At 37.7% G+C, this 20736-nt stretch overlaps 4 protein-coding genes across 5 annotated transcripts; 2 read left to right on the forward strand and 2 right to left on the reverse strand.

Annotated features, from left to right (window-relative positions):
• Positions 1-68: 68 nt before the first annotated feature.
• On the forward strand, positions 69-2811 carry LOC132199832 (G-protein coupled receptor 143-like). The gene is made up of 6 exons (XM_059624872.1): positions 69-341; positions 488-641; positions 703-912; positions 963-1141; positions 1201-1365; positions 1849-2811. The coding sequence occupies exons 2-6, from the start codon at positions 495-497 to the stop codon at positions 2204-2206; spliced, it is 1059 nt and encodes a 352-aa protein (XP_059480855.1). The 5' UTR covers positions 69-341; positions 488-494; the 3' UTR covers positions 2207-2811.
• Positions 2812-5075: 2264 nt separating this feature from the next.
• LOC132201616 (FMRFamide-like neuropeptides 1) lies at positions 5076-8641 on the reverse strand. Its single transcript, XM_059627915.1, has 4 exons — positions 8585-8641; positions 5577-5740; positions 5270-5514; positions 5076-5212 (listed from the first exon to the last, which is right to left on the reverse strand). Exons 1-4 carry the CDS (start codon positions 8639-8641, stop codon positions 5178-5180), a joined length of 501 nt encoding a protein of 166 aa, XP_059483898.1. The 3' UTR covers positions 5076-5177.
• Positions 8642-10757: 2116 nt separating this feature from the next.
• On the forward strand, positions 10758-17141 carry LOC132200512 (THO complex subunit 2). Of its 2 annotated transcripts, none has more exons than XM_059626019.1 (23): positions 10758-11063; positions 11112-11256; positions 11350-11475; positions 11527-11642; positions 11696-12113; positions 12165-12478; positions 12530-12731; positions 12786-13133; positions 13189-13460; positions 13519-13816; positions 13871-14035; positions 14093-14494; positions 14555-14746; positions 14805-15194; positions 15248-15373; positions 15425-15506; positions 15571-15622; positions 15678-15756; positions 15811-15952; positions 16011-16045; positions 16510-16617; positions 16679-16745; positions 16798-17141. In XM_059626019.1, the coding sequence occupies exons 1-23, from the start codon at positions 11002-11004 to the stop codon at positions 16911-16913; spliced, it is 4257 nt and encodes a 1418-aa protein (XP_059482002.1). In that variant the 5' UTR covers positions 10758-11001; the 3' UTR covers positions 16914-17141. The 2 variants fall into 2 exon arrangements, with proteins under 2 accessions (XP_059482002.1, XP_059482003.1); XM_059626020.1 differs by having other exon boundaries at positions 16682-16745.
• An 80-nt stretch (positions 17142-17221) lies between these two features.
• LOC132202082 (zinc finger and BTB domain-containing protein 49-like) lies at positions 17222-20683 on the reverse strand. Its single transcript, XM_059628784.1, has 4 exons — positions 20524-20683; positions 20246-20318; positions 19737-20044; positions 17222-19602 (listed from the first exon to the last, which is right to left on the reverse strand). The coding sequence occupies exons 2-4, from the start codon at positions 20259-20261 to the stop codon at positions 19096-19098; spliced, it is 831 nt and encodes a 276-aa protein (XP_059484767.1). The 5' UTR covers positions 20262-20318; positions 20524-20683; the 3' UTR covers positions 17222-19095.
• Positions 20684-20736: the final 53 nt, after the last annotated feature.

Genomic DNA, 20736 nt, shown 5'->3' on the forward strand with positions numbered 1-20736 from the left:
AAAACCTTTTCTAGATTACTGGTGATGACAATTAGTTCTGTTATGTTGGCACTTCTAATCACGAGGATCATAAAAAAGGATCACGTGCTTTTCGGCAAGTCGGCTTCTTTCAAGATTTTACTTTTTATTTACATACTTGCGATATTATAAGTGGCTTGACTGCATTGACTGCATTGAGACCTGCTCCTTACTGCGCCCTCGCTGGATTTATGAAAAGAAATGGCATACATCGCGACAGCCTGACGAGAAGAGAGAGTAATTTACATCGAAAAAGAAATTTATTAAGACGCTCTCGATTTCAAGTTTCTCAACACCTCTCACATGCAGATAATGCTGAAGTGGTAAGGCAATCGCGTCTTATTGAAATTAAAATGCACAAAATTACAATTTTTCAGATTTTATATAAATATTGAAAATTTCACATACAAACTTATACTATGTATGTATTTATTTTATAATCTTTGTGTCTTTTCCTATTGCTTTCCAGGTAAATTATGGCGGATCCCACTATCCAAACGTTTTGCTGCCACAGGTCAAACCGGTCAGAGGAGGTCGGACTTCTTTACGAGTTTAACTCTCCCTCTTACAATATTGTTTGTGCTGTTTCTTCGGTTATTGGCGTATTAGGAGCCATTTATCAAGTAAGATGTTTCTTAAAATATTGATGATTGTATTTCACATAACCATGTAATTTAATTCTAGTTGCTACCTCGAGAGGAATTTCATTCAGCTCCAAATCGATGGGTAACATTTCCAATCACCCGTGGACGTCAAATCATCATGTGGCTGGCCGTTGCCGACCTTTTAGCTTCGCTGGGCGTTTTTGTCCGGTCCCTTTTGTGGATCAACTACCAAACTCTCATTCCGACAGGGGGAAATGATGCTAGTCTTATTTTCTGCTTCGCCACTTCGGTAAAAATTGAAGAAGAAAATTGGTTAATTTAAATGATATTTTTGTATAGGCATGGATAGAGTACTTCTATATGTGCACATGGCTGTGGACTCTGTGTTACGCAATTGACGTTCGACTTGTCCTGAAAGACAAACAAGGCCAACCGTGGCTGTACCACCTATTTTCGTGGTCAATTCCAGCTGCTCTGACTTCTGTAGGTCTATCAATTCTTTACATTCCAAATGCAAAGTAAGGGGTTTTCACTGGATTAATAAATTTACTAGGCTCATTTTTGTACATTTTTGCAGTTGCCACAGCTTAGACTCAAATGCCTTTGCTCGAATTCTGCCCAATTATTGTGCCACGTACTTTCCAATTGCAATTATTATGATTGCCAACCCTGTCCTTTATGCGGCCTCATCTAAGGACGTTACCCTCCAAGCAGCCAGGGTTCTTGGACAATTTACCAGCAGGTTTGTTTGGTGATTCATTTTTTAGATATTTTTTAGTAGCACTTATAAAAAAATATAATGCAATTAAGGTAACAAATAAATTTAGCAAACTTCAATTAATTATCATTTGATCATAACATAATATCTGTATTTGCATGGTTGAGAGTTGATTAAGGTTGAATTTAATTAAAAATCATTATCTAGCCAATAATATAATATCAGGACATAGTTGAAAATTGTTTTGTGTATTTAAATTAAAGTATATTATATTAGAAAGTTATCAAATCACAGACAGCTTCAAGGATAACGTCTAAATGTCTCTTATAGGATATTTTTTGTATCAATACTTACCGCTATGTTGATGACCTTGATGTAAGATATAGACAGAAAATCTGAAGCGAATATACTTTTCCTTATCAATTATATTTAGACACAAGGCTAAAACCAGTTTAACTTGTTTCAGCTAAATTATTGGAATCAGTTTGTTTTTTCCTTTTTTTGCAGAGAGCGAGCCTTAGTTGATGCTGTGCGATTTAAGTTTTTCGCTATCAACGCAGCCTTCTACGTTTGCTGGTTGCCTAATCTGATAAACGGTCTGCTCCTGTGGACGCTGTGGTTTGCCCTGCCGGTCCGAGTGGTCATCAGTCTGTGGTACTTGATGGCGTTGACCAACCCCATGCAGGCTTTGCTCAACAGTTTTGTGTACCGTCGCTGGAAAGGTCAGCCTCAACGACTCTACATTCCATGCCGCGCCCTGTCCAAGGGAGAAGCGTCTCCTTGTGAGGACACGCCTTTACTTCTCAGTCACGAGTCTCTTCGGGCAAACAGAGGAGCTTCGATTAACGGTTGCGCCTCGACATGAAACTGCTGCTGGTAAGGTTTTCTTGCCCTTTTTGATGAATTTAACTTGTTAAAATTGAGACTGAATTTTAATCTGGCAATTTTTCTGCCAAGTTTTCAATAATATTTAGCAATTATCAGCTAATTTATAATTTAAGAGAGGAAATTAAAATTTCAATCACAAAATTCATTGATAAACAAGCAGCTAAGAATGAACGAAAAATGGAAGCCAATCAAAATATTAAAATTCAAGACATATTTTTATATGTTGTACTATTGTACTTAAAAATATATTTACCACTTTGAAATTTATCAAATTATTGTAATATCTAACCCTTAAGTTAGCCAAGTTAATTATTTTTGCCCAAAACTAACAGTATTTCCATTACACCTCACTTTGTAACTTCCTAGCTATAATATAAATTAATGAAATGAATCAAAATCTTAAGTCCACTGCATTTCTTAAGAGATTACGTTTTACTCTCTAAATTTAAACGTTAGGCTTCGTCTGAACTTATTTTTATAAATATTTTTGCACATTTGAATTAAAGTGGCAAAAAAATGTAGTTATGTTATGTCGAAATTTTAGTAAATAATCATTACAATCCAAAAAATTTTAATTGCAAAATTTTATTTCTTCAAAATTTTCCAAAATGAGTATAAATTACAAAAGTGGGTCATACATATAAAATTGCGGACGCGCAAATACAACAAACTCACTTGTCCTGCTTGACGTTGGTGTACCTCACAAACAGCTGCATCACCATTCTGAAATAGTTAATTAATCAACTATTATTATTTCATGGTATGTTTAAAATTTTAGTTTTTTTTTCACTTGAACACATGAAGCATTCCCTTTCAATCAAATTTTATGGAGATTGGGTGAAAAATTACCTGCAGACTGACAGTAGAAGCACAGCAACGACTGCAACCAGAACGCCAGCTTTTATCAAGTGAAATTTGCTGATTGAGATTTCACACTCGTCAGAAAGGCATCCAATGCACGTGCAGTTCTGTTTGCAAACAAATTCATCAAAATAATGTTTGTATGCAAAATGAAGGAGAAAAATTAATTGATATAAATTTAGTTTAATCTGAATTTAAAATTTTTTTAACTAAAAGTATATCTGTCACTTTTTGATAATAAATTAAATTAAATTTTAAGATTGGAAAGTCAGAAAATTTCTTGCCCATATATATTTTGCCTTGTGTCTGCGTTAAATTTAAAAGTATTAAAGCATGATTATCAAAATTGAATTTGAAATATTGGAAATTTGATCAACAAATTTAAAATACCTTGCCAGTTGCATTGTTCCACGAAGATTCAGTGTAATTATCAAACGGAGGCATGTTGATTCAACTTAGACTTGCTAAGACGCTGTCCACTCTAGCATAGAATACTGTCAGGCGGTTTGCTGCTCAAGGGACCGTCTCGCTGCGGGTCTAATAGAGCACTAGCTTGAGACAAGCACGACCAAGCGCTGCTCAGTACTGAGGAAAGATCTCGAGTAAAATATAGCCAAGGGAAAAAACATAATTAACGATTTCATCTCTTTTTCTTCCGTAGTTTTCCATTGCAGCTTAATTTTAAAGGATTTCCTAAATTTATTAAATTCCTAGAATTTTATCAATTTTTTCTCGCAAGATTTTGTAGTCGAAAGTATTTGAAGGTCACATAAATTTTGCAAATTGATGAGTGCTCTGCTTTTTGTTGCTCGCAAGTCTTCCGAGCCTTCGGGGATGAAGAGTGAAAAATTTTGAAATATTTATGGTAGCGCCCTCTTGCAGACTATTTATTTTGGTTTTCACTGATGATGAGAGCAGTGGATTTTTGGCGGACACACTTTTATTGTTATGGGCACAAGAAGAGAGCGGCTTTGTGCCGACTTTGAGAACAAATTGACAAAGGGCCGTGTTTACAATGTTCTATTCCTGGAGGCCAGATGGGCCGGTGTTATTGTTTGGCCCCGTAATATCCGCCGCCAACTTTATGGGTCTCTTCTGGCATGCTCCTCTTGCTGCCATTTTTGCCACTTTTCTGTCGTAATTGCAACCAATACTGCTGCTGGCACCATCCGCCAAGCTCGGCTAATGAGTATGCAACCCGCGCCGCTCGACTGTTGAGCACATTGCCTATTTCGTTGTCCACAGGCTGAAACTCATTTTCCTGTTCTTTTTTTATAAAATAATAATATAAAATAAATAGTTGCCCTAAATTCGAACCCAATAAACACTTCTTGAAACTGAAATATGAATTCACGCTTATTATTGATATAGTTTAAAATTACAGTTCAAATCACTCTTTAGAATTATTTTTCTAGCTCCAACTCATTCACATAAAGTTTAAAATTTTTTCTACTTTTCCTAATAATAGATACGCCTTCAGAAAATGCATTGTAATGAAATATAATATTTTGGTTTCAATAAATTATTATTATAAATTCATTATGTTTGAATTGCTCTAACTTTTGATCGCGTTTTTTGTGCCCATAGTTCTGCTAATTTTTATTTTGCATCATTATTCATTTTGAATATTGCTGGAATCATATTATATCTAACAATAAAATTTTGCCAGTAAAGCAAAATGAGGAGGATTGATGACACCCAGGACTAGATTTGCGCATCAAAACAATGAAACGTGCTTTGATTGTTGTTTAAGATTTAAAAAAAAAATAGTTTTACCCAAACGGAACAATTAGAATTTATAAAATGCGGACAGTTAAGGGCAACGTTCACGCTTTCAATTCAAAATTTACAAAATTTCCAAGCATACCCAATTGGATATTTTTTTGTTTTTAAATTTTGCTTCTCACTGATGTTTGTGTTGAGAAGATAAGTATTTTGATGTTGTTTTGTATACAAAATATGAAAATATTCAATAAATTGATGACTACTTGGGCTCAGATATTTTTATTGAAAGTCGGAAAGCAGCCACAGTTACACAAAACAACTTAATAATTTACTCGGGAATAATAAGATCTGCGCAAATATGTCTACCGCCTCCTTTGCTCGTCTTCACTTTGCTTGTCTGAAATATTAGATAAAATATTATGGTTTTTTTCACAAAATGTTTTTCAACTCTGACCTCTTCCAAAGCGCATGAAGTTGTTGTTATCGAGGCCGCCTGATGGTCTGCCTAAGCGGACCATTGGCGCTCCATTGACGGCCACATTTGGCCGCTCGTCGCTTTCTTCACTCTCCATCCGACCGAATCGCATGAAGTTACCATTGTTGTCGCTGTTCGCTCGGCCGAATCTGATAAAATTTGCTTTGTCGTTTGGCGGGCTTGCTTTTCCGAATCGCATGAAGCCATCCGTTGATTTCCCAAATCTAAATTTCATAAAAATAAATTAAAAAACTGTTTTTAAATTCCATTTTTTTTAAAACCATACCTCAGGAAATTGTCTCCGCCTCGTCCGAAACGCATGAAGTTTTTGTCGAGGGCGCTGCGTCGCGAGAGAAGTTCAATGTTTCGAAAAGAGTCGGCCCGCTTGGAAGGCTCCGAAGCTGCGTCGGCCACAGCCATCGCCAGAAGCAGCACCAGCCAGGCGTGCATCTGCAAAAACACATTACGGTCAAAATAAACGATTGCTGTGAAAACTTCCGGACAGGGTTTGCTCATTAAATATGTACTCGAGTACACTACACTGACAGGAGGGCATTAAAATCATGAAGGACATTTCATCCATAATGTTAGAAAAAAATGTGCAGAAAGAATTTTCGAGGCTAAAATTGGCTTAGGCTGCGGCCAAATTAAAACTGATCGTGATGTAGATATTTATTTTTAACAACGTATTTGGATTAGAAAATCATTGTTCATTTAATATACTTATTTAAGTATGAAAAACTTGAAATTTATGCTCAATGAAGATCATATTGAAAATTAAGTTTTTAAAATCAACTTATTTCATGAAAACTGCTTATTCTCATCAAAATTGATCCAAAGTCTACTAATTTTTATCAATTTTAAAACTTTTTGCTTTTCATAGAAAACCTTTACCTTTTTGACTCAAGTATTTTATAATTATTTCAGAACTTCTCCTTAAATTGCGCATGTAACAAAAATTTTAAACAAAACAAAATAACAAAAATGCTAAGTTTGAGTAAAAAATGTATCTTTTATATGAAAGTTATAAAATAATGCTTTTTTTACAAATAAATTTTACTTTTTACTCAAAAATATTTAAATAATTTTGCAACAAAATAAAAATCTAAAGATAGTTTGAAACATCTGTGAAAGGAATCTCGTCGTTTTTTTTCTAATAAATCACGTTGACATGAATCCCTAATCAAAACAAATAAAATGTGACGAACGAAATTTGCTCCATTGAAAATTGTCATAAGAGAGAAAAACCTTAAAAAAGGATGCCATTCTTACTTTTGTTAAATCTGTTCTACTTTATCAAACTGATTGTAATAACAATTTAATTAATTACTCAGCCTTTTATCGTTCCTTCGTAGAGAACTTTTGCGTCGTTGTTTTTTTCCGCAAGGGATTCAAGTCTAGTGACGCAGCCATGAATGCGTAATACGAGCGTTTTTCTTTCTACTTTACATCTTAATAGATTTTTCACGCTGCACGCTCCCTGATGGGGAAAAGTTGTTCTTCTTCAAGTGCGGCAAACTATAGTCCCTTGTTGCGCAGAGCCGCGAGTAAAACCTGAGAAACTTTCTTTCGTTCAAAGTGCGTGCACCTCTAGCCAAAGAGCTTGTTCGCACCAATCCTCAAAAAAGAAGTGACGTCAACGTACATCAAATTTCAAGAACAAATAGCCACTCACGTATCTTATAAAGAAGTTGCAAATTAAACTTTCCCAGAATTTCCCCATCGAAAGAAATCCTTGAAGGTGTCAAGTGTCATTTGGCTTGGCCAACTCAATTACAACGCCCAGTTTGTAATTCCTGCTCTTTTGCTCAGCGGTCCGCTTACAAATAATTTGCGCGTGATAATGGGGTCCCGAGGGAGACTATTGTCTAGTTCATTATCTCTTCCAATTAGCTACCAGCGTCGCATTTCACAGCACTCGGGCGTCAAACGTGCTCTATCGCTATTATGAGCCAAAAAATTGTGGCGACGCTTTCCCACGCAACCGCAATTATTTATCCACCCATGCAGTGTGAAAAAGGCACTCATTTATCCACAACGTTTATCAATATTGGCACTCGACTTCAAATTTAGAGCTCCAAACATTGTTATCATCGATATCCGAATGGCTTTTCCTCTCACAATTAATGACATTGATAAATTAAACTTGTTCGCTCGTATGCATACGCGATGCTTGTTAATTTTTAACACACAAAAGAGGTGGTCGTTTGTTACGCAACGTTTGTTGCTCGGTGGTTTTGCGCAGAGAGAGCCAATTATATATTCGAATGTGTTGGCTTTTTTTTAGTGCTAAGAGTTCAAACGAATCGATGACCACTTTGGCGAGCATTCCGTCGTGTGTTCATTAATCATTTTTGGATGCCAGCGGCATTAGCGTTTTTTTTTTCAGTTTTTTCCCTTTGTTTGATGATGAGGAAAACGCATTTCTATGTTTTTGTCTTTGTCACAAATATATCCCACCTGGGGCGAGACGCTGACGCAGTTTTAAGGGAAAACACAAAATTTATACTAGCTTGACTTGTAAAAAAACTCACCACGGAGTCGCAAACACCAGTCGCTCGAAAACTTTTTTAAAAAGGCAACACTTTTCATCATTCATGCATACGTGACCCCAGCTTATACAAAATGTGGTGAATGCGAAATGAGTGCACGACGTTTTAGTGCGGCGTATGTTGCTTCATAGAAAGGGTTAATTGCGCACCCGCAATAAACGGAAAGCGATGAATTATTAGCAAAGGTTGCTTTGAGCGCTTAAGGGTTCACAGCAATGTGTGGCGTTTTCATTTTGCATGAAAGAGATTTGCGTGCTGCGTGCATTAGTCTCCATTGAAAAATCATAACGCTTAAAGGTAAATCTGTTTGTACAGAGGGTTGAGATCTGCTTCGGGCAAATAACACAAAAGCAAGTGATAAATTTAAAATAATATTGTTCAAAAAGGAGGGCGCTCTAAAGAACTTTGAGTAGCATTGGAATACACGTAACAAAATTGAAAGTTTAACATTTTATATTAGGAAAATAAGGTAAAAGGCGTTGAATGATTACTTCTGACGAGTATTGATTTCGTGAATTTTTTTTTCTTAGAATTATTTAAGAAAACTAATAACTAAGAATGGGATGAACAAGTTTTTTTTACACATTTTTTTTTTTTGTAAACGAAAAGATTGATTTCTTTAAACCTTTAACAAAGATTTTATTTTGATAATCGTAGTTAAAATTAAAGATACCGTTTTAGTGGCAAAAGTTGGTGGATGAAACAATATGGGGCAACAGGTGCTCCGTTTATATATACTTGCCTTGATGTTCGTTGGGTCGAGGCGGGTGTGGATGCTGAGCTTGGCGGGTTGCAGCATTTATAGGCGCATCTCTGGATCCACCCTCGCGTCCTCCTCACTCGCCACCTCATTGTGCCTCCACAGAGGTGGGAGGAAAATTCGCCCCAGGCTAATTAATTATTTTCTGCGTACACTCTCGCCCCCTGATGATTTATTGCGTCTCACTTGCAATTTATAATTTTAATGCGCGCAAGTAAGATCCTCATTGTAGCTGTTGCTATAATGAGGGCGATGAAGGGTGAGAAATTCATGGTCGTTAAAATCGAGTTTCAAAAGAAGGAGATCATCAGACCAACCTTGACAAATACATTATGTTTCGAGTTCTAAAATTCGTTTAGAGTAAAGGTTAATTGATGCAGATTGCGGCTTGTCATTTGGATTAAATTTAATAAAGAAGAGTTAGGCGGAAAATGAAAATGATGAAATTAATCAAGACTAGGTCATCATTTATTTTAATTTACACCGAAAATTTTTCAAGAAATAAAGAAGAAAAATATGTACACCCTGCAGGACACAGATGTTTGCGTTATTTACTTCGGAAATAAACGCTGAAAATTTTCTTCTTTCTATAATATTAATTGTATAAATAAAATTTCCTGCGCGCTTTTTGTTTTTTAAAACCTTTCTGTGAGTGATCCGCGCAGTTTCTTTGATTTATTTTCACTAACGTTTTGAGAGTCACATTAACAAAAATTAATCGCAACACAGAAAAAACGCTGAATTTATTTTTATTAATGCTGTGCAGTTTTGAGAGTCAAATTAAAAAAAAAAATGAATCCATTTCTCTCTTCATCAATTTCCCTAAGATAATTTAAAGAAACTGCGTGGATTTACAAACAGTAAAGTATTTTCCCAGTCTAAATTTTAGGTGAAATCTGCAACCCTAAGTCAGTAAGCAAGGAAGCCACGTCATAAACGCAGAAAGCGCAAGTTTGATTATGTCATCAATCATGGTAATAACAAGCCAATAGCAGTGCGTGACGATTTATTATTATCCGTTCGAAGCTTTGGTTATAATGGAGTCGAAAGTCGTCAACAGTGTGGGTGCGAGGATGGGCCTTGTTTCGAACTGCGGTTTGTGTTGACAATGCACGCGCGCATCTCACCCGAGATTAAGATTTGGAATATAAGCGCATGATTAATGTTCGTCGAGGTTGGATTAGTGGCTGACAATGGGAGGCTATTGTTGGTCTTGCAGCTTTCAGCTATGATTCTGTGAAATATGAAGTGTGCAGCTTCAGGTCAAAACGTACTATAAAAGCGGAGAGAGAGAAAGAGTGCAAGGAGCTGAAAATCAAACACTTTTCCTTAACTATCTGATGGCAATAAAGGCAATATCTTTTATATTTTGAGGCAATATAATCTCTTTACTAGGTCAAGGAGGGATCGAAGATCTGCTTTGAATTAAAAAAAAAAAAAAATTAATAATGTAAAAAGGACTGAAAAGGGTTAGTGCGGGTTCATGTTTTGTAAAAGAGAGTTAAAAAATCTACCATGTGGACCAGTTTGCAGTTTATCGTTTATCACAATTTTGAAGTTTCATTTAAATTTTTAAATCAACAAAAAAATGAATTGCATAATATGAAAACACCACTGCATAATTCTTTGTAACATTTTTTACTTATACAAATAATTTAAACAAAGTTTTGCTGTCATAGTTTTATTTTTTCTTCCTCAATTTTTTTAACCTCCATGCACACTCTCCTTAAAATTTTATTTAAAGCTCTGGTTTAAAGTTCTGAAAAAAATTATAAATGAATAAATGATCATTTAAGAATAGGAATGGAAATCATAATCTTACAAATTTATAAATAAGCGTCTAGCGGCGAATTTGCAGCTCCTATATTTTACAATTTAATATTTTTTAATTTTTTTTTCAGTCATTAATTCTGAAAGCATTACGTAATCTTTCTTGGGGATGCTTTTTAATTTCACCTTCTGTTAATTCACTGCAAAGAACAAAGACTTTCATATTTTTATTTTGGAATTCCCTGCTGAACTGAACACGGAGCCGCTGCCGTCAGAATTAAAATAATGGAAATCGGCACGATGCTGTGCCGCCGAGCAGATTCCTCTTCGCGCGCTCCGATTGTTGCTCCGAATTCACGTACGCGTTTTCCGCAGTCTGCACGCATGCGCACTAGTTTTAGCAGAATGGCTGTGTTTCTGTTTTGCTGAATGTGTGTTGTTTACTACGCCAAAAGCAAACTGCAAAAAGAGCTCAGTTCCTGAATTCGCGAGTCGGATTTCGCGCGAGAAGTTTCGCGGTCAACTTCTCAACTCTTCCTACTGTTCGAAAGCCCACAGGCGCTCTGCAGGACGAATACTCGCAGATTTCTTTCGAGTCGTAATCCGGCTGAAGGCACGGCCGGTCCGGAATGGCGTTGGATTTTGGAGATGAAACCTGGAAAAAATGGGACAGTGCCGGGCGTTCCGACTTGTAAGATTGTTTGATGTTTATGAATTTTTAATTTAAAATTTATTGCAGTATCGGAGCGGTAAAATCCGTCCTCTCCGAAGAGTCCGACGACCGTCTTGAAAAAGCTGGAAAAGCAATATGGGAGCTTGTTATGCGTGGCCTTGATGGCACCCTACGAAGAGAATCAATAAGTTCAACTATTGGAGAAATTTTGGTATGTTTTATATGTCGTGATGACCAATGTAATTAGTATTAGATACAAATTTATTTTCGACAAATTCACTCACAAATTGCATCATTTTTTCAGGCTTCCAACCCTGCAGCTGCAGGTGTTATCACTGACGTTTTGAATGTTGTTGACATAGAAACGGCTTGTGAAGGTGACTCTGCCAAAAGGGACAAGTTTTACGCTATTACGAGAGATGCTGAACAGGTGCTGCTTAATATTCTATAAACTTAATCTTATTCCCAATTTAAATTTTAGCACTTGAATGAAAAGCTAATGAAGGAGAGACTAGAAATTGAAACGCTTCAAGAAGTTGGCACTGTAAAGAATAAAAGTTTCTACACACGATTTATCAAGGTCAAAACGAAACTTTAGTAAGTTGCCTTTTTCAGAACTGGCAGATTTTTACAATGAATGCTTGTTTTAGCTACAAGCAACGCAAGTTCAATCTTCTTCGGGAAGAAAGTGAAGGCTATGCCAAATTGATCACTGAACTTGGCCAGGAAATCTCCGATGAAGTTACTCCAGAGATCATTTTGGAGGTAATCAAGTCGTTGATTGGCTGCTTCAACTTGGACCCAAATCGCGTATTGGACATCATCCTCGAGTCCTTTGAATGCCGTCCACAGCATGATGAGTTTTTTATACCGCTTATTTGCTCCTACATGGGAGACAGAAAAATATTGAGTGAAGTTCTTGGCTACAAGTTTACTTTATACCATTCTGGACTTGGAGAGACGGAAAAATCGGACAGTGAGCCTGTTTACACGCCAACTTCTCTTTACACCGTCACAGCTTTGATGCTGAAACACGACGTTGTCAGCTTAGATGATATATATGGATGGGTAAAATTTTGCAAAATTTAAATAAACCAATGATAATGAAAAAAAAATCAGCTTTTGCCAGAAGACAAGCAGATAACATCAGCTTGGGAAAAAGAGATGGCCGATGCCAAAGAGTACGTCCGAAAATTGAACATCATTTCAACCAAGGACAAAGAAGAGACTCCAGAGGAACCAGAGCCACCTTGCCGAAAGGTCAATGTGAATCAGAAGTTTGGCTTGTGCGAGGCTCTTTGCAGAGTGGGGGCCTGGTCACATGTCCAAAAGCTGTTCGATCGCATACCCGAGACGTGCCTCATGTCACAGCCCTCTGTGGCCTTGGCGTTGTGTGAGCTTTTGAACATCCTGGTCGATCCTGTTTATAGAAAGTATGTTAACATAAATGTTAATAATTATTTAATTAATTTTCTTTACCACAGAAACTTGGGAAGTTTGTCTGGTGTTGTAAAGCAGTCATTGAAAATCTCAAAATCGATTCAGAAATCGCCTGCACCTGCACAAACCTTTGCAGACATGAAAGAGGTCATCATACCCATGCTGCTGTCGTTAGGGCCTTCCCTGCATCTCGATCCTGTGCTCTTGTGCAAAATAATCAGATTATCAAAAGCATCACTATCAAACGTAATTTCCTAGATATTTTTTTCAAGACATTTTCTCTAACTATTTTCCTTCCAGTCTGGTGGGAAAAAAGAAAACGTCCAGAACAAGATCATGTATTTTGATGTCATCACTCTGCTTGATGAAGTGCTGCTTCCATCTCTCTCGTACATGGAGGCAAACTGCAGTATTGCTGAGGAGATCTGGAGTCTCCTAAAGTTGTTGCCTTACCAACAACGCTACTGCCTCTACGTCAGGTGGAAAAATGAGTCTCATTCTAAACACCCGACTTTGATGATCAAGCGAGGGGATGCACTCAAGAAAATCAAAAACATAATGAAGAGAGTCAGCAAAGAAAATGTCAAACCAGTTGGCAGGTCCATAGGAAAGCTGACGCACAGTTCGCCTGGTTTCTTGTTTGATTACGTAATAACCTTGACAACATTTTTAACGTGTCTATAAAATTTTTGGAATTTCATAGGTTGTGACCCAGATTCAGGTGTACGACAACTTGATCATTCCCGTTGTTGACTCGTTAAAGTATTTGACCAGCTTGTCGTATGATGTTCTTGGCTGTTGCTTGGTTGAGGCTCTTTCTCAGGCAGACAAGAAACGTTTCAAACATGATGGCACAAGTATCTCTTTATGGCTACAAAGCTTGGCAAGTTTTTGCGGTGCCGTCTTCAAAAAATATCCCATTGATTTGGCTGGACTGCTTCAGTACGTTGCAAATCAGCTGCTAGCACAGAAGAGGTAAATTGCTTTAGTTTTTCAGGGGCATTTTATTTATTAAAATCCTTTTTATTTTAAGCTTGGATCTTTTGATTGTGAAAGAAATTGTTCACAAAATGGCTGGAGTTGAGGCCGCAGAGGAACTGACTTCAGATCAGTTGGAGGCCATGTGTGGAGGAGAGCTATTGCGAGGAGAGGCTGGCAACTATGGCCAAGCAAAAAATACCAAAAAATCATCAACTCGACTGAAGGAATCCCTCACTGAGCAGAATTTGGCTGTGGCCCTGTGCTTGCTGATGGCTCAACAGCGGTATTGCGTCGTTTATAAAGAAACAGAGCAGAGTCATCTCAAGCTTGTGGGAAAACTTTTTGATCAAGTAATTCTTTTTCACTTTCTTAAGAGCAAAATATTAATTAACGACTATTTTTAGTGTCAAGACACTTTGGTGCAGTATGGTACATTCCTTGCCGCAAGTCTGACCATCGAAGAGTACAACTCCCGACTTCCACCCATCAGCAATCTCCTCTCGAAGTACTACATCCATTCTGATGTTGCATTTTTCTTGGCCCGACCCATGTTCAACCATGCCATCAATGTAAGTTATCAAAAGTTTAAAAAGAGAAAATGTTTAATTTAAAAATTATTAACACAGAACAAGGTTGACAACCTGAGAAGAGCCCATCCAAATAGCAAAAGCTTGACCGTGGCAGAGAAACATGAGCTTTATATCGAAGCATGTGAAATTGTCCTGAATCCAGTTGTAGAGTCTGTTCGACCTCTCCATCCACCAAAAGTCTGGGAAGACATTTCTCCCAACTTCATTGTCACGTTCTGGTCGCTGACCTCCTATGATCTCTATGTTCCTGTTGACGCTTATCAAAGGGAGGTTGATAAGATGAAGCAAATAGCTCAGCAGCAAGCAGACAGTAAGGAGGGAAGCTCTGGAAAAAACAAGCGAGAGCAAGATAAGACGCTTGCTTTGGTCGAAAGATTGCAGGACGAATGGAAGAAACACAACGAGCACGTGGACAAAATAATGGCCAGACTTAAAAAGGTAATCAGATATTCTTAAAAATGTATACAGTGTAAAAAAATGTAAATATTATTTTAACAGGAAAAGGACACATGGTTTCTATCCAGATCTGCCAAGTCTGCAAAGAATGAGACGATCACTCAATTCTTGCAGCTTTGTGTATTTCCACGCTGCACTTTCACTGCCCCTGATGCCCTGTATTGTGCCAAGTTTGTTGAGGTCATTCATAGCCTGAAGACGACAAATTTCACAACCCTCTTGTGCTACGACAGGGTAGGCTGATCAAAAGATTTTATGCTTAACTTTTTCTTATTTTGTTTGTTCTTTTTAGATATTTTGTGATATAACCTACATGGTGACATCATGCACTGAAAACGAAGCCAACCGCCTGGGCCGCTTCCTGTGTGCCATGCTGGAAACTGTGACCCGCTGGCACAAAAATAGGGAGACCTACGATGACGAGTGCGCAAATTTTCCAGGGTTTGTTACCAAGTTCAAAGTAAGCAACCAGTTTTCTGATGCTAATGACCACGTGGGATACGAAAACTACCGTCATGTTTGTCACAAGTGGCATTACAAAATCACAAAAGCGTTGGTCGTCTGCCTCGACTCCAAGGACTACGTTCAAATCCGCAACTCCCTCATCATACTCATCAAAATCCTGCCGTTCTTCCCTGTCCTGGTTAAACTGTATCACATTATTGACGCCAGAATAGAGAAGGTAAAAATACATCATATTATAACGTAATGGCTTGTACTGATTAAGCTGCTCAGGTGCGGAACGAGGAAAAGGACAAGCGCCAGGATCTCTACATTTTGGCTACCTCGTACAGTGGCCAGCTGAAGGCAAGAAGTTCAAAGATGATTCACGAGAAGGACTTTCACCTAGTTTCAGAAAAAGTAAAGATTTTAATTACTTTGTGGATTATGCTTATTGAATAATGATTGTAGCGTGCTGGAGAAGGTGTTGCGACAAAAGTCGAAGTCAATACAGGAGAAGGATCAAAGAAGCCCGAAGCCAATGGCACTACCAGTAAGTTGACAGTTGATTCGTGCATAAAGCCAAAATCTTTACACTGAAATCTTAAATTTTTTAGGTGACACCAAAAAGGTCATCATCACTGTTAGTAGCCACTCTGGTTCAAAGAGGTACATTTATGAAAAAGAATAATCTTACAAAATGCTAATATAAATTTTTGTTTAGCTCTCGCAAAGTGGAAACTACCACCAGTCAGAGGAAAGATGATGGAGAGAGGAGGACCAAGGAACGAAGGGACCAAAGGGTACTTACCATAAAATTGACAATTGAGCATCAAAATTGAGCTTATATTTTGCAGGAGTCTCCAAGTACCAACAAGTGGGACAGAGAAAAGTATGACGAAGGAAGTAGCCGATACAGAGACAATGCTGATGGCGAAATGAGCAGTCTATCCAATAGCAGTCCTTCAGCCTCTCGGTTGAGCCAAGAACCTGACCCAGGTAATTTAATTCAATGTCTCAAGTTTATTGCAATGGATTGAGAATTTCAAATTCGCAGATGCTAAGAGGCGCAAAACTGAATCTTCCGCGAAGGTTAGTATTGAGGTGACATAAGCAAGTTGTGAGGCTGGGATTGAAAGCTTGGGAAATGGCCACGAGCGAGAGAGCAAGAACCCTCCAGTCAATGAAGAGGGAGGAAACAGAAAGTTGCAGCTTAAGTCATTCCTGTTAGAGTCAGAGAGGGTGTGCACTCGTGCAGCACGAAACGAGCGCTTCGATGGATCACCGGATTAGAAATCACAGTTGGCGCGCTGCGTACTTGTTTTTAAGAGACTAATTCATCAAAATGCTGTTGGAATGTAATTTCAAAGAAATGTGTTTCAAAGTGCCTGCCCACCTTTTAAGTGTGCACAAAATGAAAATTATTGTTGATTGTATCCCCGCAAGATGTATTTGAGCTGCATTTGTGTGTAATTTAAAGCCGTGGATGCGTTCGTTGAAGATTTGGCTAGCTGTCAACTTATCTTGCAATCGGGTACACCCTTGTCTGTCCACAGAGGTCAGAAGCTGACGATAAGGCCGACAAGAAAGAAAAATCCAAGGCAAAGAGCAGTCGGGACGAAGACAAAGATGCCAGGAAGGAAAGAAAAACTAACCGGAAAAGGGTGTGTATAGATGAAACCTAAAAGTTCCAAATCGAATTGTTTAATGCCTTGCAATAAAAAGCAGGAGAGAACTGATGAGGGAGCCACGACGTCGGAAACAACAAAACGCCGCAAAGATGATGAGAGAAGTGCGTGACTTCTACATTACTTGTTTCATTTTTCAATATTTATATACCACAGGTAGTAAAGCCCAGAATGGGGACCAGGACAGGCCGAGGTTCAGCAGGGAGCGATCACCTTACAGCAGAGAGCGATCATATGATGAGCGGGACAAACAATATCCTTTTCACTGTTAATTAGTATAATATTTTAAAATTCTTTTTTATAATATTGCCTATTTGTCTTCAAATTCACTTTATTTATAATTGTCATTTGCCATATTTTCTTTGACCAAATGATTACCAGACGCACAACTGAGAGTAAGAGTCGGAGATGATGTCCATCTGATGGCGATGAAATATCTGTAGAGGAATCTATTTGGAAAAACAATTGAAAAAATATAACTTTTTGCTTTTTTCACCCCAAATGTACTTAAATCGTTTTATTTTGACTGAAAATTTCAACTTCCTTACAATTGGGGAGCATAAAATGAAAAAACATGATATTACAAGACACAGGCTTAATTTATTTTTTGCTATGTATCAGTGTATTACAATCAACTTGCTGAAATAAGACGTGTTTAGTTGCTAGATAAGTAGCACAACCAAATACAAACGTTTCCAAAGAACAAATACTGAAGGAACTCAACACTGCTCCTGGCGCAAATTAAGTGCATATATTTTTGGTTGACTAGCTACACATAACTTGTGAAAAAATAGGGTGCAACAAAAGTGACTGAAATTTCTATGTGAAATAATTTATACATACAGTGATTGCACAGGAGAAAAAATTAAGGGAAACTTACTCCAAAAATAGGAACAATACTTATAAGACATTATGTTACTTCTAAATGCGTCCTACGGTGATTTACATTTTATGGTTACATTTCTAATTAAGTACATTACATCATTACATAAAAAATACTTTAGTTAGATACGTACACGAACACTGCTGCAAGACGTATCAGTCTTTGCAAATACATTCTCGACATCAGTTACTTTTGTTTAATACAAACGTGGTTACCTCAAAAAGTCCTAAATTGAAATCCTTTTAGTGACTTTTTAACTCAAGACTAATAATTTATCAAGTTTTATTGTATGGAGGCGTTCTTAAACAATTAATATATGCATTAGCAATACTGCAAAACTGTTTGGCCTAACTGAAAAATTTTGTATATGGTTTTAGAAAATTGTTTCAGTAAAAATTTCTCAATCACAAGTGTCCAAAAAGTACACACATGATGGTGTTGCATAACCAAATTTAGAAATCCACAAATTAAAAATCACCCACAACAAAACATCAATAACACAAGCATGGTTATATCTCTCTTTGGCAAGTTCAACAATACTAATTGTACTTCTTTGCCATCAGTTCAGAATGACTTATCGTTTTTTGCCCATTAATAAATTATTGTCGCAATCCAACTCATCAGCACAGCATCAACGTGGGTTTTCAAAACATCCTCCACGCGTGCCACACAACAAACGTAATAAGTCGCTAACAAATTACTGTTTCTGATTTTCATATTGTCAAGCACTAACGTGTTTGTTTTCGTTTTTCAATGTATAAAGAGTTATACCAAGAAAAATGGAAGAGTTTTTATCATGTAAATATTTTCATAATATTTCATCAATTTTGTTGTAGTTCATCATTCACAAGTAGAGGTAAAATATGTCACATTTACATCAATTAATATATCATTTTGGTTAAGATACATGATTTCTTCTTCTTCAAATTCTAACAACTGCATTTTTTTTGGTGAATACTGTCTCCTCACGTAGACAAATCTGCATTGAGAATGTTGCTATGAAACAAACTTTTAAATGAAAAGAATTATACAAACAAAAACTTAGAGCCTAATTTATATGTAACAAAATCAACAATTAACTGGTCAACTCGGCCAAGGCATCATTCTCAATGGAGAAACTCTTCATCGACATCAACTCTCTCTTTGTTAAATTAGCAATATTATTGTCATTATCTGGAAAACATGCATCTTCATGTAAGTGAATGGCTTACAAAATTAAGCCACAATGTACATTTGTGTACAGACTTGATACACTGGCCAACCAAGTTTACGAGATCTGTCACAAGAAATTTAAGTAATTCTATAATTATACAGATTAACTAGAATGCCAGATTTTGGTATTGTCAAAAAAAAAAAAATACTTTAATTCTTTAAGTTAACTGGCCAAGATCTGCAATCCTGCTATTTAGGAACTTGACGTTAACGAACTAACCGTCAAAGTAGGGCCAGTGCAAAAAGTCGAGCAATACATAAATCAATAACAGCTTCTTGGGTATTGTCAGGAAGATTGTTTCGAGGCAAAATCGACATTAATTTTTTATACTGTGGTGACAAAATGGGTGAAGTGAGGGTTACTTGTCGGCAAAGACCTCGATGCAGCGCCTCTTGGAGGTGGGCGGCACGGCCGTGTCCAGGAGTTCCACTTTGATCTCCTTTCGAACTTCAGTGGCAGCCCCCGAGGGTGGTTCTGGACTGACTGCCAACACCCCTGGAGAGGTGGGCGGCTTCTTTGGCTCCGTCGGCGCCACCGGCACCACGCACTGGTTATTCGAGTGCAGTTTGATCACATGCTTCTGCAGCAAGAAGTTCCTGGTGAAGGTGGCACCACACAACTGACACTGAAACGGCCGTTCGCCCGTGTGCGTCAGGATGTGTCTCTTGAGGTCGGTCGACCAGCCGAAGCGCTTGTTGCAGTAAGTGCACACATACTTTTTGTACGCCTGCAGCGCCTCCTCGTGCTTTGACACGGCCGAAATTGTGGTCGTCGTCTGCTGCTGCTGTTGTTGCTGCTGAAGCTCAAGCTTCTCATTACCCTCCTCCATGGTCACCACACAGAAGGTCAAGGGGTTAAACTCATCCTGAGAAGAAATTTTAAATGAAGATAATTTGCAATCTTTGTAAAATAAATTTAAAAAATATTCAATTATTTAATTTAATTGTGGAAATATAAATTAGTATTTCATTCTTGAATAAAAAAAAAAAATAAATATACTTTTTGGGACTCATCGTCTCTTTTTGGCTCAGGCTGTTGCTCGACAGAGTTGCGCTTCCGCTTGATTTTCAGCAACTCTGGCAATTTTGGACGCACCCTCCGCTCCTCAAGGGAAGGGCTGGATCTCCCTGGGCTGGCAGACTCAAGCATGGCATTGAAGATCTCACTTCGAGTGTCGTCAGATTCGGACGACGCAGTGCTGCCATCGCCACAATTATTGAGGATGTGTTCAGCAAAGTGCTTGAGCAGGGAAGAGGCCGAGCTGAATCTCGACTTGCAGTCAGTGCAGCTTAGATAAGCCAAAGGGCCTGCAAATGTTTTAGACGAATATGTATTATTTTTCATGGGGTGATTTATTTATTTTATTATTATTTTAAACTAGCTTTAAATGTTTTGAGTTTAGAGTATGCCAAAAAGTGCAAATTCAGGATAAAAAGGTGGAACAAGTTATACATCAGCCGAGTGACCTACTGACGAATCCAAACATAAAAACAGAACAAAGTTATCACCTGCGATGGCCTGCATGGCAGTCTGGGAGAAGAGGAGCAATTTTCGATGAGAAACTTCAAGTCCAAAAAATCACTGAAAAAGTAGAGAAAAAATGAGAACAATCGCTTGGATGCAGCTGGTCCACATTGGAGCCGATTCGTATCTAAAGTGAAAGTGGACGAGGATGAAGTCAACCTCTTTTCCTGTGTCCACCGCAAGAACGAATTCAGATCCAATGCGCGGAGACACTCCACTTGAATAAGTTGAATTTTTAATAGTGAACTCAGAACAAACTCACTCTCATAACCACTAGTCCAGGTTTTGCTCCTCAGTCCCAGTTTTAAAATGTGCAAGAAAAAATACTGAATGTCAACAAAATTCTGCCATTTCCACCATTACGACGAGTCCTAATTTCTCAGCCGCAGAAAGCGCGCCAAACGTAAAACACATCTACCTAGGTCTGCACAACCATCAACTCGGAAGTCTCGGAACCTAGCAAGGTAGAGACGAA

Source organism: Neocloeon triangulifer, unplaced genomic scaffold, assembly GCF_031216515.1.
Source record: "Neocloeon triangulifer isolate White Clay Creek 2 clone unplaced genomic scaffold, ASM3121651v1 ptg000014l, whole genome shotgun sequence".
In the NCBI taxonomy this organism is placed as follows: domain Eukaryota; kingdom Metazoa; phylum Arthropoda; class Insecta; order Ephemeroptera; family Baetidae; genus Neocloeon; species Neocloeon triangulifer.

What these genes read in the sequence shown, in the direction of transcription:
- LOC132200512 (XM_059626019.1), top strand. Translation starts at nt 11,002, where the DNA reads ATGGCGTTGGATTTTGGAGATGAAACCTGGAAAAAATGGGACAGTGCC. An exon ending in TGGGAAAACTTTTTGATCAA is followed by an intron (nt 13,817 to 13,870) that starts GTAATTCTTTTT and finishes GACTATTTTTAG; the next exon opens with TGTCAAGACACTTTGGTGCA. An exon ending in GAAAAACTAACCGGAAAAGG is followed by an intron (nt 16,618 to 16,678) that starts GTGTGTATAGAT and finishes TGCAATAAAAAG; the next exon opens with CAGGAGAGAACTGATGAGGG.
- LOC132202082 (XM_059628784.1), bottom strand. An exon ending in GAGACGATGAGTCCCAAAAA is followed by an intron (nt 19,603 to 19,736) that starts GTATATTTATTT and finishes ATTTCTTCTCAG; the next exon opens with GATGAGTTTAACCCCTTGAC.
- LOC132201616 (XM_059627915.1), bottom strand. Translation starts at nt 8,641, where the DNA reads ATGCTGCAACCCGCCAAGCTCAGCATCCACACCCGCCTCGACCCAACG. An exon ending in TCGACCCAACGAACATCAAG is followed by an intron (nt 5,741 to 8,584) that starts GCAAGTATATAT and finishes GTGTTTTTGCAG; the next exon opens with ATGCACGCCTGGCTGGTGCT. An exon ending in CTTCATGCGCTTTGGAAGAG is followed by an intron (nt 5,213 to 5,269) that starts GTCAGAGTTGAA and finishes CTAATATTTCAG; the next exon opens with ACAAGCAAAGTGAAGACGAG.
- LOC132199832 (XM_059624872.1), top strand. Translation starts at nt 495, where the DNA reads ATGGCGGATCCCACTATCCAAACGTTTTGCTGCCACAGGTCAAACCGG. An exon ending in TTTTCTGCTTCGCCACTTCG is followed by an intron (nt 913 to 962) that starts GTAAAAATTGAA and finishes ATTTTTGTATAG; the next exon opens with GCATGGATAGAGTACTTCTA. An exon ending in CTTTACATTCCAAATGCAAA is followed by an intron (nt 1,142 to 1,200) that starts GTAAGGGGTTTT and finishes ACATTTTTGCAG; the next exon opens with TTGCCACAGCTTAGACTCAA.